Source organism: Suncus etruscus, chromosome 15 (assembly GCF_024139225.1).
Source record: "Suncus etruscus isolate mSunEtr1 chromosome 15, mSunEtr1.pri.cur, whole genome shotgun sequence".
Taxonomy (NCBI): domain Eukaryota; kingdom Metazoa; phylum Chordata; class Mammalia; order Eulipotyphla; family Soricidae; genus Suncus; species Suncus etruscus.
In genome coordinates, this window is record NC_064862.1 from 40,413,968 (window position 1) to 40,433,454 (window position 19,487).

Sequence of the window (19,487 nt, forward strand, 5' to 3'; positions counted from 1 at the left end):
TATTTGATCCAGCAATAAATACACCTAGGTATATAACTTAGGAACCCAAATCCACCAAGTAGAAAAGCCCTCTGCACTCCTAAGTACATCATAGCATTATTTACAATAGCCAGATTGTGGAAACAACCTAAGTGCCCAAAAATAGATGAGTGGATTAAGAAACTATGGTACATTGACACAATAAAATAATATTCTGCTGCTCAGAAATATGAGGTCATGAAACTTGCTTATAGATGGATAGATATGAAGTCTTTTTTTTATATGGAGAGCCTTATGCTGAGTGAAATGAGTCAGAGGGAGAGAGATAGACATAGAAAAATTATACTCATTTGTGGAATATAAAAAAAAGATTGTATGGTAGTAATATCCAGAGAAACAATAGAGACAAGCACCAGGAGGACCAGTCCATTGTAGCAGACTTGTCACAAATGGCGGGGGAGTGCAGATAGGACAGAGAAGGGAGCACTATGATAATGATAGTTAGAAATGATCACCCTAAATCAGAAGTGGGTGCTGAAAGAAAGTAAATTAATAAGCATAATAACTCTTCAGAAACAATATTGCAAACCATAGTGTCCAAAAAGAAAAATAAAATAGCACAGCGGTGTTTGCCTTGTAAGCAACTGACCCAGGACCTAAGGTGGTTGGTTCGAATCCCAGTGTCCCATATGGTCCCCCGTGCCTGCCAGGGGCTATTTCTGAGCAGGTAGCCAGGAGTAACACCTGAGCACCGCTGGGTGTGGCCCCAAAAATCTAAATAAATAAATAAATAAATAAATAAATAGGAGAAAGATAAACAGAGGGAGAAAAAGAGAGAGAAGAAGAGAGAAAGAGAGAAGAAAAACATTTGTCCCAGAGGCAGGCAGTGGGGAAGGGGAGGGAAACTGGGAACAGTTTGGTGGCAGGAAATGTGAACTGGTGAAGGGTGTTGTACAATGTACAATGTATGACTCAATCATGAACAAATTTTCAATAGGGAAAAATAAAACCAACTGTATTATAAACAACCTTGTAATTAGGGTGTTTAAATAAAAATAATTTTAAAAGTAATTCATTAAAAATTAAAATAAGGGGCTGGGAAGGTGGCGCTGGAGGTAAGGTGTCTGCCTTGCAAGCGCTGGCGTAGGACGGACCGCGGTTCAATCCCCTGGCGTCCCATGTGATCCCCCAAGCCAGGAGCGATTTCTGAGCTCATAGCCAGGAGTAACCCCTGAGCATCAAACGGGTGTGGTTCCCCCCCCCCAAAAAAAAAACAAAAAAATATTAAAATAAATTTGAAAAGGGGCCAAAGAGATAACATAGAGGTAAGGCATTTGCCTTTCAAGCAGAAGGTCGGAGGTTCGAATCCCATCATCCCATATGGTCCCCTGAGCCTGCCAAGAGTGATTTCTGAGCATAGAACCAGGAGTAATTCCTGAGCGCTGCTGGGTGTGACCCAAAAACCAAAAGATAAATTTGAAAAAATGGTAAAGGGCCCTACCTCCCAATTGTGATTTCAGAGCTAACATAACTTCTATTTATTGGTATGTCATACTAATTATTATTTTTTTAGTTTTTTTTTTTTTTTTTTGTTACATCTGGCAATGCTCTAAAGGGACCCTATGGGATACCTGAGATCAAACTCGGATAGGAAGTGAAGGCAAGCATTCTGCCTACAGGAGTACTATCTTTCCCTGATAATTGATATTGTATCAGAGTTTTTATTTTGAAAAGAAAAGCTATTTTTTAGAGTCTGCCACTATTTCCACAGCTGACTCTAAAGGGTCCTAAAAGTCTAACCATTATCAGAATTTCAGAAGCTCTTGGGACAGCAGAAATACCATTTGGTGGGGCCAGAGCAATGGCACAGCGGTAGGGCATTTACCTTGCACACAGCTGACCCAGGACAGACAGTGGTTTGATCCCACAGTGTCCCATATGGTCCCCCAAGCCAGGAGCAATTTCTGAGCTCAGAGGGCCAAAAGTAACCCCTGAGCATCACCGGTTGTGGCCCAAAATAAAAAAAAAAAATACCATTTGGTCATGCTAACATACTGGCTAACTTCTCTTCCATTTTTTGTCTTGTTTTGTTTTGTTTTTGTGTCATTCTGTCATTTTAAAACCTCAGAGCATGGGCTGAATGTCCTGAGAAGGACCAGGGATCAGTAAAGGGCGCTCCTTTGGTGTTTCTCAGAAGGTGGAAGAGCACAGGTGACGCTCCTACAGAGAGGGACCTTGAAGATAAAACATAGGGGTGAAAAGAGGAGCCTCAGAAAACAAAAAGATCAGAAAGAAAAGAAATGAAGTGGAAGTGAGGGGGGAAAAACAGAAGTAGTGAGGCAGGGAAGAAAGCCACAACCTCTGGTGATTGGGGGTTGATTACAGGATGGTAGCTTTCCAACCAAGGGCCATTCCAGAAGTTGTGCCTCTTTGGTCCAGGTTTCTGCTCTCATTACTACTAGGGTTGTGAGGTGGGCAGATGGCCCTAGACCTTAGTATAACATTATTCTTGAAATTAGATTCATGGTAGCATCATACTAATACATATATACTTATTGCATGTGGATTTATAACTATCTCAGTTACCATTCTCATCAGATGAATAAGTTTCTATGACATTATTATTATTATTATTATTATTATTATTATTATTATTATTTTGGTTTTTGGGTCACACCCAGCAGTGCTCAGGGGTTACTCCTGGCTCTATGCTCAGAAATTGCTCTTGGCAGGCTCGGGGGACATATGGGATGCTGGGATTTGAACCACCGACCTTCTGCAAGCAAGGCAAACAGCTTACCTCCATTCTATCTCTCTGGCCCCAAGTTTCTGTGACATTATTATGAGACGTTTTGCCCTCCGCAGTTTGAAGCATTTGTTCTATATTTTTTCTTCTAATTAGCCAGATCTGACTATGTTTGAGAAACTGGATTTGAGAGTAAGGGAACAAAGAATGAGTTGAGAAATGATCTAAGAGTGTAAAGTCTAATGGGGGGTATGAGATGCTGATGAATGATCATAGAAATGTTAGCAAGAGCTGGCAAGGAAAGGTACAGGATGTGCTCAGAGTAAATAACATAGTGCTGTAGCTATACTCTGGGGGGGGGGGGATATGAATTACAAGTCTTTCACAGTTTCTATACTCTTTTTTAAATAGGGTCAACCCTAGCAGTGCTCAGGGTGCATAATACAATTATCCACTAGTTCGTGTACCAGTGCTAGGACAATGTGATTCTCAGAGGTCACTACTGTCACTCCTAGCAGTGCTGGGAGGTGTGTGTGTGTGGGTAAATGAACCTGGGGAACAAAACCAGAGCCTCGAAGAAGACAAACAGAACTTTTTGTTGTTGTTGTTGTTGTTGTTTTTGGGCCACACCCAGCGGTGCTCAGGGGTTACTCCTGGCTATCTGCTCAGAAATAGCTCCTGGCAGGCACGGGGGACCATATGGGACACCAGGATTCGAACCAACCACCTTAGGTCCTGGATCGGCTGCTTGCAAGGCAAACGCCGCTCTGCTATCTCTCTGGGCCCAAACAGGACTTTTTAACACTTGAGCTAAGTGTTCTTGGCCTAAAAAATGATATTTTGGCTAAGAAACTTCCTAGTAGTTCTCGAGATCTAGAGACTCCTTTGACAGTTCTTGGCCTTGTTCAAGTGTAAAGGCACAAAAATGAGACGCTACTTGGCCCTTGCTGTACTAGGGATACTTTAGACCACACACAGCGATGTTAGAGACTTCTGGGGAACACCTGGTGATACTTGAGGGACTATATGGTGCTGAACATTGAGCCCAGATTGAACACATGCCAGGCAGGCACCTTAACCACTGTATTATCTCCTGACCCTTTAGATTTTGAGCTGAAATTAGAAAAGGGAGAGTTAAAGAGCAGGGGATGAGACTTAGGAAAGCTTCCAGTGGTAGAACAAGTTGTGCCTTGTTCTGGGAGGCAGGACTTCAAGGCTCAAGGAACCAGGAGAAAGTGTGGCTGTGGACTAGGGGTGGGGCAGAGCAGGTAGATCTGGATGCACAGGTGGAAACCGTGGGAAGAGGAAGGATTTGGAGAAAAGCCAGTGCAGGTTTTTATATGGAGGAATGCAGCTTCTGATATGTTTTCAGAAGTCCACTTTGGCCACCTTTTGGTGAGCAAGAAGAAATAAGGCAAGAGTGGATATGAAAGCACCCATTGCAGTTGAAGTTAGGAAACTCAGCTAAGAGAGCGGCAACTTTATTGGGATGCAGTGAAACACTCAATTTAGCAAGTGCATATGATGGAAGGACTAGGGAAATGGATCCAGAGATAAAGAGCTAAATGGCAGTGTTATAAAAGGAAAACATTTGCAAGTTGGACTTAAACATTGTTCATTGCTAGGAATCCAGAATGCATAAATGGGGGCCAGACTGCTTACACAGTGGGTAGGATATTTGCATTGCAGATGGCCCAGGTTTGATTCAGATATCAAATATGGTCCCCTGAGTATCGCTGGGTATGACACACACACACACACACACACACACACACACACACACACACACACACACGAAACACCAGAATGTGTAAGGGCAGGAGGGCAACCTTCAGATGCCTGAAAATATTCCTCAGCATCTCTTCAAGGGATTAAGAAAGTGCTACTTACAATCACTACTTAGAAGTCCTGCCTTTGTCAAAAGGCAAAACAATTTCTCCTACAAGGTTGTTCAGCCTCACTATTTTTTTTCTTGGTTTTTGGGTCCTGGCAGTGCTCAGGGGTTACTCCTGACTACACACTCAGAAATCGCTCCTGGCTTGGGGGACCATAAGGGACACCGAGATTCACACCACCTTCCATCCTGGATCTTAAAGCCAAAGAGATCATTCCTTCTGCAGGAGCCCCTCTAATACAGCCTCGGATCTCATTTTATCATACGTGCTGAGTATTACAAGTCCCTTTGATCCAAATTGCCTGTTTGACTCAGGCTGTGAGCATCTATAGTTCCTGGGTTAAGCTCCATCCTGTTATTTAAAATAATATTAGCAGCCCTGGCCGCCTCATTACATTATGAACTCAGGAGACTGCTAACAAAATGTGCTGCTATTAGAATTTCCCTTTTGGTATCACTAATTTTGGGGACACAAACCTATTTTACACTTATCCTCAACTTATTTTCCATAGCCCGTTGAGAAAACGCTTACCATTCCCTATTTAATGAATAATTTAGGATTTGCTTTGGAAATCACAGGCAATGGAGACCAGAAAAATAGTATTGCACGTAAGGTGTTTCCTTTGCAATTGAGCCCAATTTGGATCACTGGCATCACTAGAACTTCACTAGAAGTGTTCCCTGAGGACAGAACCAGGAGTAAGACCTTTGGGAGTGGTTAAACACTAAAAAGTGGACGAGAGAGAGAGAGAGAGAGAGAGAGAGAGAGAGAGAGAGAGAGAGAGAGAGAGAGAGAGAGAGAGAGAGAGAGGGAGGGAGAGAGAGAGAGAGGGAGGGAGGGAGAGAGAGAGAGAGGGAGAGAGAGAGAGAGAGAGAGAGAGAGAGAGAGAGAGAGAGAGAGAGAGAGAGAAGGGAGAAGACAGGAAAGGAAAGGAAAGGAAAGGAAAGGAAAACCTTCTCTCAAGTAATTCCCAAACGAACTAAAACCATGACTGCTAGCAAGCAGGCGGTCTGTGTCTTTCAACCTATGTTCCAGGAACCTGTGCTGAGGTCAGGTTTAAGTTTGGAAAAGCGGGGATAAAAATTCTAAATAAAATAGGCAGAGGCTTTTAAACTCAAACTGGAGATCGAGGAGGAAAAAAATCAGATCTGGGGCTTAGGTTTAAGCAAAGCACAATTTTAAAATCAAGACTCACTTAAAATCAGTCACTTTAAAAATCAAGACTCACTTCTTCTAACAGAAAGAAGATGGGAAGGGCCTCTTGGCACTGTAAACACTGGTTTAGGAAATAGCTAGAAGGGCCATTATTTAGCTTAAATGCAATAAAGCCCAATGAGGAAAAAAGGGAGTCGGGAACCCCGTTTGGGAGCTAGGAGAAAGAGGGTGCCAGGAGGAGACTATGAAAACTGACCCCCTCCCCATACACCCCCACTCTAAGCTGCCAGAGTCCAGAGAATTTGTTTCTACCTAGAGTTGTGAATCCAGAACAAACGCGGCCAGGACCGCCGAGGGGTGCAGAAAGGAGGCGCCTCGGCCCCGAGTGGGGTGACGGGGGGACCGCGCTGCGTGGTGGGTGTTGGGGCGCTCCCGGCGGAGACGCAGCAGGAGTCCCCGGACTTGCCTAGCAGGGACCCGGGTCCTGCACCGCCGAGGACCGGTGGTTGTGCAACAGGGCACCCCGCGATCTCGCTCCCGGTCCCCGCTCCAGGTGAGTCCCTTTACCTGCGGGCCGAGGGTCGTCCGGAGCAGCCATGGGGGCAGGCGGGCGCCCGATCGGCGTGGGAAGCGGAGAGGGACGGCGGGGACGGAGAGTCCTGCAGGAGCCCCGAGCAGAGCCCTGCGCCCCGGGAGAGCGCGCTCCTCCTTCCTCCCGCCCCCTCCTGCTCCTCCCGCTCCCCCCGCTCCTCCTCCAGGCCTCCCCGTCTCCCCGTCTCCCCAACCCTTCCTCGCGCTCACTTCCGCCCCTTCTTTGCAATGGCCCTCGGACCCTCTGTCCCTAGGCGCGCGGTGGGACCCTGGGTGCCGCGCGCGAGCTGGAACTGTAGCCCCGGGAAGGGGATCCCTGGTCCCCAAGACTCCAGCAAAGAGGGTGTCCTTGGTGCCCCGCGCGCTGGGCCCTCTCTCTGCGTCTCCCCGCGCAGCGCGCGTCTTTGCAGCCCTGGAGGGATTCGCTTTTCTTCAAAGCCGGCTGCCTGGTTGCTCAAATAATACAGCTGGGCAGGTTCTTGCCTTGCACAAGACCTTACCGGCACCCCACATGCTTCGCCGAAGCGACCCAGGAGCCAGGAGTAAGTCTTGAGAACAGCAGCATGTGGCCCACTCTGTTCCCAATTCAAAGAAAAGGAGCAAACGATGCAACCTCATTGCCCCCCAAAACCCGAGGCCCACTTCAGCTACTTTCCCAGTTCCCTTATTGCTCCCCAATATAGGACCCAAGTCTCCTCGCACAGGCCTGGGCTGAGATGCCCGCCGGCGAGCAGCCGATATTTAAACCATTTCTTGATCTTTATGCCTCTGCGTGATGGCACACGCTAATAATTTCTTTTTTGGTATTTTCCCCCCCTTTGGTATTAGTACATAACCGCCAGGGTAAGTGCTACACGAATGGGAGTGCAAAGAGGGGGAATCCTCTCCCCCCCATACACAGACTATAGATTAAACGAATACACACACACACACACACACACACACACACACACACACACACACACACACACACACACACACACACACGGTTTGTTTTGGAACTGTGGCTGCGGTGCTCAGGGATCATTCCTGAGAGTCTTGGGGGACCACATGGGGTGCCAGGGATAGAACAGAGGTGGAACACCACGAGCAGGGCAAATGGCCCCCTAGATAAAAACAGTTCTGAAGGGGGTTCATTGACCTGGTTCTTTAAGGGAAAAAAGAAGAAGTTTATTTTAAAAGAGATTTCATTCCAATTGCATGAACTCAGGATGCAATTGTTTGCTAAGAATATAGTTGTTACATTTCAACTAAACTTACCATCAATCATAAATGTATTATATAGCAGACATAAGCAATTTAAATGTAATAGGAATTCCCTAAGTGTTTTTAGATAAGCCTGTCTTCACTCAGAAGAATGGAAAAATAGAAAAGGCTCAGTTAGCAGCTAACTCAGAGGAGCAGTCTCTGGCTAAAAACAGTCCCTGAAAATGCCAGATGGCAGCAAGTGTCTACATACCTTGTGGGTGAGGTGGGGCTGCTTTTGTGTCTCTCCCCATCTTTTTAGTAGTGCTGAGGCCCATTTCACTGTCCAAATTAAAGTTTTATTCTCTTGGACAAGCCATGGAAGAAACTAGAGATCCAGTAAAAAAAAAAAAAAAAAAAAAAAAGACCTAAAAAATTTAATATAATTTAGATAAAATGTTCTGGGAAATTTGTGGGTGGGGGGATAAATTTTCACATAGTATTTGCCTTCTGATGGAAAGGGAAATTTTTTTAAAGGGTATTTTCTCTGACAGTTCATGCGAGGTTTGGTTTGTGGTTCTTTCTGTATGTCTCATGCAGATAGAATTAGCTCTGACGTTCATAGTCTAGAACCACATATCAAGTGAGACTATCTTGCTAGCAATACAACTTCAAGCAAAGCTTTTCAAAAACTTTTCAAATCTTGGACTATCACTCATCCTTTGATCATTCGCTTTATATATCAAGTAGAAGATGATGACAGCAATGTATATTGGGTGAATTATTTTTAAGAAAGGAACTATGTATATAGGTTATTATCCTCCCATTCCATTGCCTTTTCCCTCTTTTCATATGCATTGCAAGAAAAATTCAATATTACCTTTATTTTCCCCCATGTGCTTTGAAACTTATAGGGGATAATGGAAATGAGACAGTTGTTTGGGTGCTTTTTGTCTGTTTTGTTTGTTTATATACAATTTCTAAAAAAGTATAATTTTGGGGGTTAGAGCGATAGCGCAGTGGTAGGGCATTTGCTTTGCATGCAACTGATCCAGGGCAGACCTTGGTTTGATCCCTGATGTCCCATATGGTCCCCCAAGCCAGGGGTAATTTCCTTTTTTTTTTTTTGGGGGGGGGGCCACACCCTATGACACTTAGGGGTTACTCCTGGCTATGCACTCAGAAATAGCTCCTGGCTTGGGGGACCATATGGGATGCTGGGGATCAAACTGTGGTCTGTCCTAGGTCAGACATGTGCAAGGCAAACGCCTTACTGCTGTGCCACCGGACTCCGGACTCCAAAGGTGATTTCTGAGCACATAGCCAGGAATAACCCCTGAGCATCAATGGATGTGGCCCAATTCCCCCACCCCAAAGTATAAAATTTGGAGCAGGCTGTAACTCAAGTGGTGGAACAGAGAGTTAGGGTTTGATCTCAGCACCACCAGGTGTGACCACCCCCCACAATTGTGACCGAAAATAAGTTATTTAAATGGAATTCTTATAAAATCCATTTGCTATCACATTGTATCTTGCTTTCATTTCAGTTGCTATTTAAAAAATGATTCAAGGAATATCTATCTATATTGTTTTCCATAAAGGCTGGACCTAGACAGCATTCCCACAAACAGTAAATGAGAGTTCTTTTCTCTCCACATTCCCATCAGCAGAGATTGTGCTTGTTCGTTGTGATGTGTGCCAGTCTCTGTGGCATGAAATGGTATCTCATATTTGTTTTGATTTACATCTCCCAGATGATTAGTGATGGGGAGCATTTTTCCATGTGCTTTTTTGGCCATTTGTATTTTTTCTTTGAGGAGGAAAAAATTTCTTCTCCCCATTTTATGGCAGGTTTGATGATTTTTTTCTTGTTAAGTTCTGTCAGTACCTTGTATAACTTAGATATTAGCCCCATATCTGATGGGTATTGGGTGAATAGTTCCTCCCAGTTTGTGGGTAGCCTTTCTATCCTATTCACTATTTCCTTAGAAGTGCAAAGTTTCTTAGCTTAATATAGTCCCATCTGTTTATCTCTGCTTCCTCTTGTTTGAAGAGTGATGTTTCCTCCTTGAAGATACCTTTAATCTCATGGAGTGTTTTACCTACATCATCTTCTATATATCTTACGGTTTTGGGTCTAATATCAAGGTCTTTAATCCATTTGAATCTGACCTTTGTGCATGGTGTTAAATGGAGACCTGAGTTCACTTTTTTGCATGTGTCCGACCAGTTCTCCCAACCCCACTTGTTGAAGAGGCTTTCCTTGCTCCATTTTGCATTTCTTGTCCCTTTAGCAAAGATTAATTGATTATATGTCTGGAGAACATTCTCTGAGTACTCAAGTCTATTCCATTGATCTGAGGGTCTGTCTTTATTCCAATTCCATGCTGTTTTAATGTCTATTGCTTTGAGATACAATTTAAAGTTGGGGAAAGTGATGCCTCCCATCTTCTTTTTCCTAAGGGTTGTTCTAGCTTTAGTGGTTGTTTATTGTTTCAAATGAATTTCAGTAGTGTTTGATTCACTTCTTTGAAGAATGTCATGGATGTCCTTAGAGGAATTGCATTAAATCTGTACAATGCTTTGGGGAGTATTGCCATTTTTAAGATGTTAATCCTGCCAATCCATGAACAAGGTATGTGTATTCATTTCCTTGTGTCCTCTTTTATTTCTTGAAGTATGATTTTGAAGTTTTCTTTGTAAGGTCCTTCATTTCTTTAGTTAATTTGACTCCAAGGTATTTCAGTTTGTGTGACACTAATGTGAATGGGATTTTTTATTGTCTATTTCTTCTCTGTCATTATTTGTGTATAAGAAGGCCATTGATTTTTGCATGTTAATTTTGTAGCCTGCCACTTTGCTATATGAACTTATTGTTTCTAAAATATTTTTGATAAAGTTTGTAGGGTTTTCTAAATATAGTATTATGTCATCTACAAACAGTGTGAGCTTAACTTCTTCCTTTCCTATCTGGATGTCCTTGATATCTTTTTCTTGCCTAATTGCTATGGCAAGAACTTCCAGCACTATGTTGAATAGGAGTAGTGAGAGGGGCAGCCTTGTCTTGTACCACACCCAATGATGCTCAGGAATTAATTGTTGCTATGCATTCAGAAATTGCTCCTGACTTGGGGGACTTTATGGGATGCTGGGGATAGAACCAAGGTTCATCCTGGATCAGCCGTGTGCAAGGCAAATGCCCTACCACTGTGCTATTGCTCTAGCCCTGAATTTATCCATTTCTTCCAGGTTCTCATGTTTTGTGACATATAGTGTCTCAAAGTAGTCTCTGATTACTCTTTGAGTCTCTGTATTATCTGTAGTGATCTCCCCCTTTTCATTTCTAATCTGGTTTTTTATGTTTTTCTCTCCCTGAATTTTGCCAGTGCTTTATCAATCTCTAGCTATGCACTCCTAGGGATATACCCAAGGAACACAAAAACACAATACAAAAATGCCTTCTGGGCCAGAGTGGTGGTGCAAGTGGTAGGGTGTTTGCCTTACACGCTCTAACCTAGGACAGATTGTGGTTCAATCCCCCAGAGTCCCATAGGTCTCCCAAGCCAGAAGCAATTTCTGAGTCCATAGCCAGGAGTAACCCCTGAGCGTCACTGGGTGTGGCTCCCCCCAAAAAAAGAATACAAAAATGCCTTTTGTACACCTATATTCATTCCAGTGCTTTTTTACAATAGCTAAAATCTGGAAACAACCCAGATGTCCTTTAACTGATGAATGGCTAATGAAACTGTAGTACATATTTAAAGGAATATTATGCAGCCATCAGGAGAGATGAAGTCATGATTTTTTTCTATATATGGATGGACATGGAAACTACTATGCTTAGTGAAATAAGTCAGAGGGAAAGAGGTAGACACAAAATAGTCTCACTCATCTATGGGATTTAAGGGGGGAAAAAGACATTATTTTAATAATACCCAGAGACAATAGAGATAAGCTTATCACAATCTGAAGCTTATCACAAATATTGGTTAGTTAGAGAAATAACTACACTAACAACTATCATGACAATGGTAATTAGTGAGAGAAGTTGTATGCCTGTCTCAAATACAGGCAGGGGTGGAAGAGGAGGGAGTTGGAGGGCATCGGTGATAGGAAGGTTGCACTGGTGAAGGGGCTTGTTCATTTTATGACTGAAAGCCAACTACAAACATGTTTGTAATCATGGTGCTTAAATAAAGATATTATTTTGTTTGTTTGTTTTTCGGCCACACCCAGTGATGCTCGGATTACTCCTGGATATGTGCTCAGAAATTGTTCCTGGCTTGGGGGACCATATAGGATGCCAGGGGGTCGAACCGTTTCCTCAAAGAATTGTAGAGGGTAAATGTTTAGGCAAATCATTGAGGAAACGGTGATTGTAGATGACAGAGACAGCAAGCATGACTTCAGTGGGGTGGGTGCTTGGCCAAACCTCTCCTCGTGAGATGGCCTGCTTTGTGCTCCATGGGTCAGTGTAGCCATCATCTTTTATGGTGTGGTTTACATCTCGTTCGAGAAAAAGAGTAAGTCTGTGGAGCTGGTTCAGTTCAAATGTGGCAACCAGTAATCTCTAATTCTTAAGAGTTGATGGTCAAGAAATATTTTCAAATATAATGTTACTGTATGTAGTTTAAAATAGGAAGGAGGTGTGTGTGAAAGAAAGAACTGAGATAGAAAACTAAGTGGTTTAGTGATAAATACTCTAAGATTGAGTTTGCCTTGGAAGTTTTCTTGCAAATTCTGAGAACGTTACTCATGACTTATAGCCTTAAGTGGGAGGACTTTTCACAAAGATGATTATCAGAAATTATCTTCAAATGAGTATCATTTTTATTTATTTTTCAATCTTCTACTTTTGTTTATTGCATACCAATGTGGGTGTCACTTAAACTTATATACTTTAAATAGAAAGTTATATGATCAAATTTTATACTTCTTTCTTTTAAAAGGCAGAATCATGTACAGGTAAGCTTAGCAAAGGTTACCAGATAGAGTTTGATCCATATAAAAGTTGCTGGAACTGTGATAATATAGTTATTTAGTAGTACTGGAGTCTTCCTATAGTCTAGAATGGGAGAGTCACTTTGTTGACTTAATATGACCTTGAGGAATTGTATGGGTGAACGGGGTCTAAATTATAGTTAATAAGATCATTTGTCTCTGGACAAGATCTAACAAGAATAACACTAGTTAGATCTTGTTCAGAGTGTGTTAAGGCAGTGACAGTAGATCTCTCTTGTCTTGGCATCTAGCTTCTCATAAAACAAAATCCTAAATTTTTCTGGAGACTCACTATTCTCATTCTCAGGCCATTATATTAGGAGGTGGCAACATCACCCTTGACTCTGGACTCTGTGACTGCCATGTGACCCAGCAATAAGACCTTTCAGAACAGTACTGTAGAAGCCAGTGATCTTAGTGTGAAAAACTTTTGCTGCTACAAGCAGGAGATGGGCTGTGAAGTAATTAGTGCAAGATCACACAGCTTTCACATGATAGAAAAAATGAACAGGAGGAATGTTTAGGAAGGTTGGTCCCAAAGAGCCTGAATGGCATTTTAAATTAAAATCACACACACACATTTTAAATTATTTTTCAGGCAACAGGAAATCAGAAAGCTAGTTTTTTTTTAAGTGGCATATGAAAATTGGTGTTTTTGGAGGATTAGTCTGGCAGCTGTGTGTAGGATAGAACAGAGCAAGGGGAAAATGCAGACTGAGAAACCATTTAATCTTTACAAAACACTGTAATTTATCGCAGAGATGAACTTCTATCCTTGCCCAAGTTTAAAGGAAATTCATATGTGAACAATTTAACAGTTCTTTATGTAGCCTTTTAAAGGCTTCCTTGTTTCACAGAAACTGATTGCTTTGTAGGTTTGCAAATGTGCAGGAAAAGTTGTATTTCAAAATGTTACAAGGAATAAAAAGCTTAAATAAGTATTGTCATTTTTGCTTACAAAACCTGTTTGACAAGCACAATATTTTGGTGTATATGTTCAAGCATGATATTTTTCAAATACTTTTCCATTTTTTCTCGAGGTCTTATGTTTTATAATGATATCAATAAACTTACGATGCTATTGCATTATACCACTAACTGGCCTAGGTCCTTCTTAATCACACACACAAACCCCATTGTTTTTCTTAGTTTGTCTGGTAGTCTCTCGGAGTTTGTTTTTCTTTTTTCTTTTTCTTTTTTTTACTTTTGTGTGGATAAACCTAAATTAATTTAATTAAGTATCTCAAATAAACGTTTGAATGTCTCTGTCCATGGTGATGTTATTCACAATAATAAAGGGGTAGAAGGAGCCCCCAGGCCTATCAATGAGTAATAAACAAAGTAAAGTGTATGTACATCTGAAGGAATGTTATTCAACTATTGAAAGGCAATAAAATTCTTATTCAAGGGCCCAGAGAGATAGCACAGCGGCGTTTGCCTTGCAAGCAGCCGATCCAGGACCAAAGGTGGTTGGTTCGAATCCCGGTGTCCCATATGGTCCCCCGTGCCTGCCAGGAGTTATTTCTGAGCAGACAGCCAGGAGTAACCCCTGAGCACCGATGGGTGTGACCCAAAAACCAAAAAAAAAAAAAAAAATTCTTATCCAAGCTACAGAATCAGTAAACTTTGAAGATATGTTAAGTGTTACTGAGTTGTAAACTTCAAAATGATACATTTTGTGCTGAATTTACTACATTAAAATTTTTTAAGTGTCTGGGCTGGAGAGATAGCATAGAGGTAAGGCATTTGCCTTTCATGCAGAAGGTCATTGGTTTGAATCCTGGCATCCCATATGGTCCCCCGAGCCTGCCAGGAGTGATTTCTGAGCATAGAGCCTGGAGTAACCCCTGAGCGCTGCTGGGTGTGACCCAAACAAACAAACAAAAAAAATTTTTAAGTGTATCATTCAGAGTTTTTTCTTTATTTGGGGGGTGGGGTGGGAGGGTATTTCTGTTTCTTCAATTTCCTAAAAGAACCTAAAAAGGATTGGTAGTATTTCCTCTTGAAAGGTTAGTAAGAATTCGTTAGTGAACCCATCTGGGCAGAGGCTTTGGTTTTTTTGGAAGACTTTTGATTATCATTTTAATTTCCTCAATAGTGATGGGACTGTTTAGATATGCTAGATCGTTATGATTCAACTGTGGAAGATTATAAGAGACCAAGAATTTATCCATTTCTGCCAGGTTCTCATGTTTTGTGGCATAGAGTTTCTCAAAGTTGTCTCTGATTGCCTTTTGGATCTCTGTAGTGTCTATACCTGTAGTATCTATAGTGACCTCTCTCTTTTCATTTCTAATCCAGTTTCTTAAGTTTCTCTCTCTATTTCTTTGTGATTTTTGCTAGTGGTTTATCAATCTTGTTGATTTTTTCAAAGAAGTAACTTTTGCTTTTTTAAATTTTTTTGAATTGTTTTTTGGATTTCCACTTCATTAATTTCTGCTTTAAGCTTTGCTATTTCCTTCTGCCTACTTATTTTGGGTTCATTTTGTTGATCATTTTTAAATTTTACAAGCTGTGTCATTAAGCTATTTATGTAGACCCCTATTCCTTCCTGATGTATGCTTGAAAAGCTATAAAAATTCCTCTTAGTGCGGCTTTTGCTGTGTCCCATAAATTCTGATAATTTGTGTTTTCATTGGCATTTGTTTCTAGGAATGTTTTGATTTCCTCTTTGATTTCATCTCTGACCACTGGTTGTTCAGTAGTGCACTGTTTAATTTCTAGATGTTAAAGTTTTCATTCTGTGTCCCTTTGTAGTTAACTTCTAATTTCAGTATTTTGTAATTTGAAAAGGTAGTCTGCACGATTTCTATCCTCTTGATTTTATGGATGTATGTTTTATGGGCCAGCATGTGGTCTATTCTGGAGAATGACCCATGTGGATTAGAGAAGAATGTGTATTCAGTTTTCTGGGGATGGAGTGCCCTAACTATATCTACTGGGCCACTTTCCTCCATTTCTGTTTTCATAGCTAATCTATTCTTGTTGGGTTTCAGCCTGGTTGACCTATCAGGGGGTAACAGGGCAGTGTTGAGGTTTCCCACTACTATTGTGTTGCTATTGATATCTTCTTTCAGATTTGTCAACAATTGTATTAATATTTTGCTGGTGACTCATTGGGTGCATCTATGTTTAGGAGTATGATTTCTTCCTGTTATACATACCCCTTGATTATTAGGAAATGTCCATCTTTGTCCTTTATAACTTTTCTGAGTCTAAAGTTTATGTCATCTGATATTAATATGGCCACTCCAGCTTTTTTGTTGTTTGCTTGGATGATTTTCCTCCAACTATTGATTTTGAGTCTATGTTTGTTCTGACTATTCAGATGTGTTTCTTGTAGGCAGTGGAATGTTGGATTCTTTTTTTTTTTTTTGTTTTGTTTGTTTTTTTGGGCCACACTCATTTGATGCTCAGGGTTACTCCTGGCTAAGCACTCAGAAATTGCCCCTGGCTTGGGGGGACCATATGGGACGCTGGGGGATTGAACCGCGGTCCTTCCTTGGCTAGTGCTTGCAAGGCAGACACCTTACCTCTAGTGCCACCTCACCGGCCCCAGATTCATTTTTTTTATTCTTTTTGCCACTCTGTGTCTCTTAACAGGTGCATTTAGCTCATGAATGTTGAGAGAGATAATTATCATGGGACTTAGTGCCATCTTTGTGTAGCAGTTTGGTGTGTCATTTGGTCTGTCTTGTCTTAAAGTAGACCTTTCAGTTTATCTTTTTTTTTTTTTGGTTTTTGGGCCACACCCGGTAATGCTCAGGGGTTACTCCTGGCTATGTGCTCAGAAGTTGCTCCTGGCTTGGGGGACCATATGGGACACCGGGGGATCGAACCGCGGTCCGTCCAAGGCTAGCGCAGGCAAGGCAGGCACCTTACCTTTAGCGCCACCGCCCGGCCCTCAGTTTATCTTTTAAGGCTGGTTTTGAGTCTGTAAAGTTTCTGAGCTTCTGTTTATCTGTGAAGATATGTATTGTTCCTTCAAACCTAGAAGTGAGTCTAACTGGGTGCAGTGTTTTAGACGAAGCATTCATTTGATTGAGTTTGATTGAGTTTTGTTGCTATATCCCACCACTGCCTTCTGGCCTTGAGGGTTTCTTGTGAAAGGTCTGCTGTAAATCTTCAGGATTCTCCTTTGAATGTAATTTCCCTTTCTGATCTTGCTGTATTCTATCCCTATCTGTGGGATTCATCATTGTGATTAGGATGTTGGGGTGCTTTTCTCCAGGTATCTTTTAGCTGGTACTCTTCGGGCGTGCAGGATTTGGTTGCATGCAATCCTTAGCTCTGGGAGTTTCTCTTTAATGATGTCCTTGACTGCTGATTCTTCCTGGGGATTTTCTTCCTGGGTCTCTGATTCTTCCTGTGTCAATGATTCTTATGTTGTTTCTGTTCAGTTTATCACAGACTTTTGTTTTCATCTGTTCACATACTTGGAGAATTTTTCCCATTGTCTGATCATTTGCTTTAATTTTCTTTTCCAATCTCTTCTGTTGTAGAGAGTTGTTTTGCATTTCATCTTCCAGGACACTGATTCTGTCCTCAGCTGCTGTTACTCTGTTGGAGAGGTTTTCCACTGAGGTTTTCATTTCATATATTGAGTTTTTTAGACCTATTATTTCAGTTTGGAGTTTTCTGATTTCTGACTTTGTGGTTCATTCAACTCAAGTTATGCTTTCTTTAGTTCTATGGGCATCCTCCATATTTCTACTCTAAACTCCTTATCTGAGAGACTAACTAGCTGGTTGGTAATTTTCAGGTCATCAGAGCATGCATCTTCATAGAGATGTATGGTGTTGTCCTGCATTATTTCCCCACTGACATACTTGTAGTGTGGTTTTTACTATGTGTTGTGGTGGGGTTCGTGGGCTACAAGATGCACATGCACCATGAAGCAAAGTGAAGCAAAGCAGCTGCTTTCCTCTGGCCCTTTGTGGGCAGCGACAGCCTATCTTGTGATGAGCCCTGAAGAGATTATGTTCACTGGGGCCTTTCTTGGATGCCTCATACTGGAAATCAGGAAACCAGGCAGGGAGCAAAGTGAGGCCTTCTGTCAAATCTTTTCTTGACCATTATTTGTTACCTAGTTTTGTTTCTTTATACTCCAAATATGAGAGAGATTGTCCAAATTTTGTCTTTTTTGTTCAGACTCACTTCATTTAGCATGACACCCTACAGTTCTTCCCCAGTTGTAGAATGCTTAATTTTCTTTCTTGGAACTGAGTAGTATTCCCTTGTGCATATATATCTTTATTCATCCATCTGATGCTGGACATGTGGGATTATTGAACACTTCCAACTCTTGGTTACTGTAAATAGTGAAATAGGTGTACATACATATTTTTGTTTGTTTTGTTGTTGTTGTTTTTGTTTTTGTATCACACCTGGCAATGCTCAGGGATTACTACTGGCTCTGTGCTCAGAAGTTGCTCCTGGAAGGCTCAGGGACCATATGGGATGCTGGGATTTGAATCAGGGTCCATCCTGTGTTGGTCACATGCAAAGCAAACTCCTTACCACTGTGCTCCATCCTGTGTGTATTTATATTTATGAATTAATTTTTGTGAATCTGATGTGTTCTGTTTTCACTCCTTGAATGTCTTTTTGTTTTGTATTTTGTTTGTTTGGAGCACACCTGGTAGTGCTCAGGGGTTACTCATGGCTCTGTACCAAGGAATCACACCTGAGATGCTTATGGGGCCATAGGGATAGCAGGGATTGAACCCAGGTTGGCCACATGTAAGGTGAGAACCCTCCCTGTTTTACCTACTTTTCTTTTTTTTTTTTTACCTACTTTTCAACCCTGAGTTGGGTTTATTCTTGGTTCTATTTTCAGGGATCACTCCTTACTGTACTTGGGGAATGATATATGGTGCCAGGGAGCTAACCCAGTTGGCCACACAGAAGGAAAGTATTTAATCCCTATATTATGCAATACCCTTCTATTTATAGGAAATTAAGTCACTCTTACTCACTCCTCTCACTTTGCTTTGAATTAATTACTTATTAAAACACATAAGGTAAGAACAACTTGTTTTTGTTTCTCAAAAGGGAAATAGAAAGTGTAGGCAATTCTCAGTTTGATGTATTGCTAAAACCAGAGTTCCATATGGTGATGGGATATAAAAGTTCCAATGAAAGTGGAGAGGAAAAAAAGAAATGGAAAAAAGATGACTGAATATATTTGAGCTATCTCTTTAGTCCTTGAGAGCACTTTAATTTCAGAACCAAGTCCCCAGCACCATTAACAGCTGCTTTCTTAATGAATATTCTAATGAAATTATTAATGGATTTCTTAATGAATATTCTATTTGGGTGGGGGTAGGAGAAGGAGTGTTGGGTTATACTCAGTGGTGCTCAGGGCTTATTCCTCACTTTGCTCAGGAATCTCTTCTGAGAGTTCCAGGGGACCTTATGGGGTTCTTGGAATTGATACAGGGTCAGTTGTGTGCAAGACAAGTGCTCTACACATTATACTATCTCTGACCCTTCTCAATGCACATTATTATATATTTTTTTCTTGCTCCAAATTAAATTTTTTAAATTTAAGTAAATAACTGTGGTTTAAAAAGTTTTGATAGTTGAGTTTTAGGCATATAATATTTTAACATCAGTACACCATCAATGTCAGCTCCCATCACCAGTGCTCCCACACACCATCACCCCTATCCTCTTCCACTCCCCCCATTGCCTCCAACCCCTGTTCCCCCATCACTTCCTGCCCCTACCCACTGCCCCTATCCCCTGCCTGCCACCTTGGCAGGCACATTACAAAGTTCAGTGATTAAAGCTTAGATCTCATGTTGTCAGTGTTGTTGAGCTGTGCTTTGGATGTACAACTGGACCACTCTCCCACTCCATCAGTAAAGCCAAAGCCCCAAGCCTTGTCCCCCCATTTACTTTCTCATCTTCTTTCTTACCACCTTGGTTTT

The 19,487-nt window shown here is 41.6% G+C and overlaps 2 protein-coding genes across 2 annotated transcripts in view; both read right to left on the reverse strand.

Annotated features, from left to right (window-relative positions):
- Positions 1–6,376, reverse strand: part of EDARADD (EDAR associated via death domain) — a 67,310-nt gene extending 60,934 nt beyond the window's left edge. Inside the window, exon 1 of the mRNA XM_049789021.1 lies at positions 6,343–6,376. Within this exon, the coding sequence (XP_049644978.1) occupies positions 6,343–6,373 (31 nt within the window). The 5' untranslated portion in view covers positions 6,374–6,376. The remainder of the gene's footprint in view (positions 1–6,342) is intronic.
- LGALS8 (galectin 8) overlaps positions 1–19,487 on the reverse strand; it is an 811,943-nt gene that overhangs the window by 123,373 nt on the left and 669,083 nt on the right. The gene's annotated exons all lie outside the window — the stretch shown is intronic.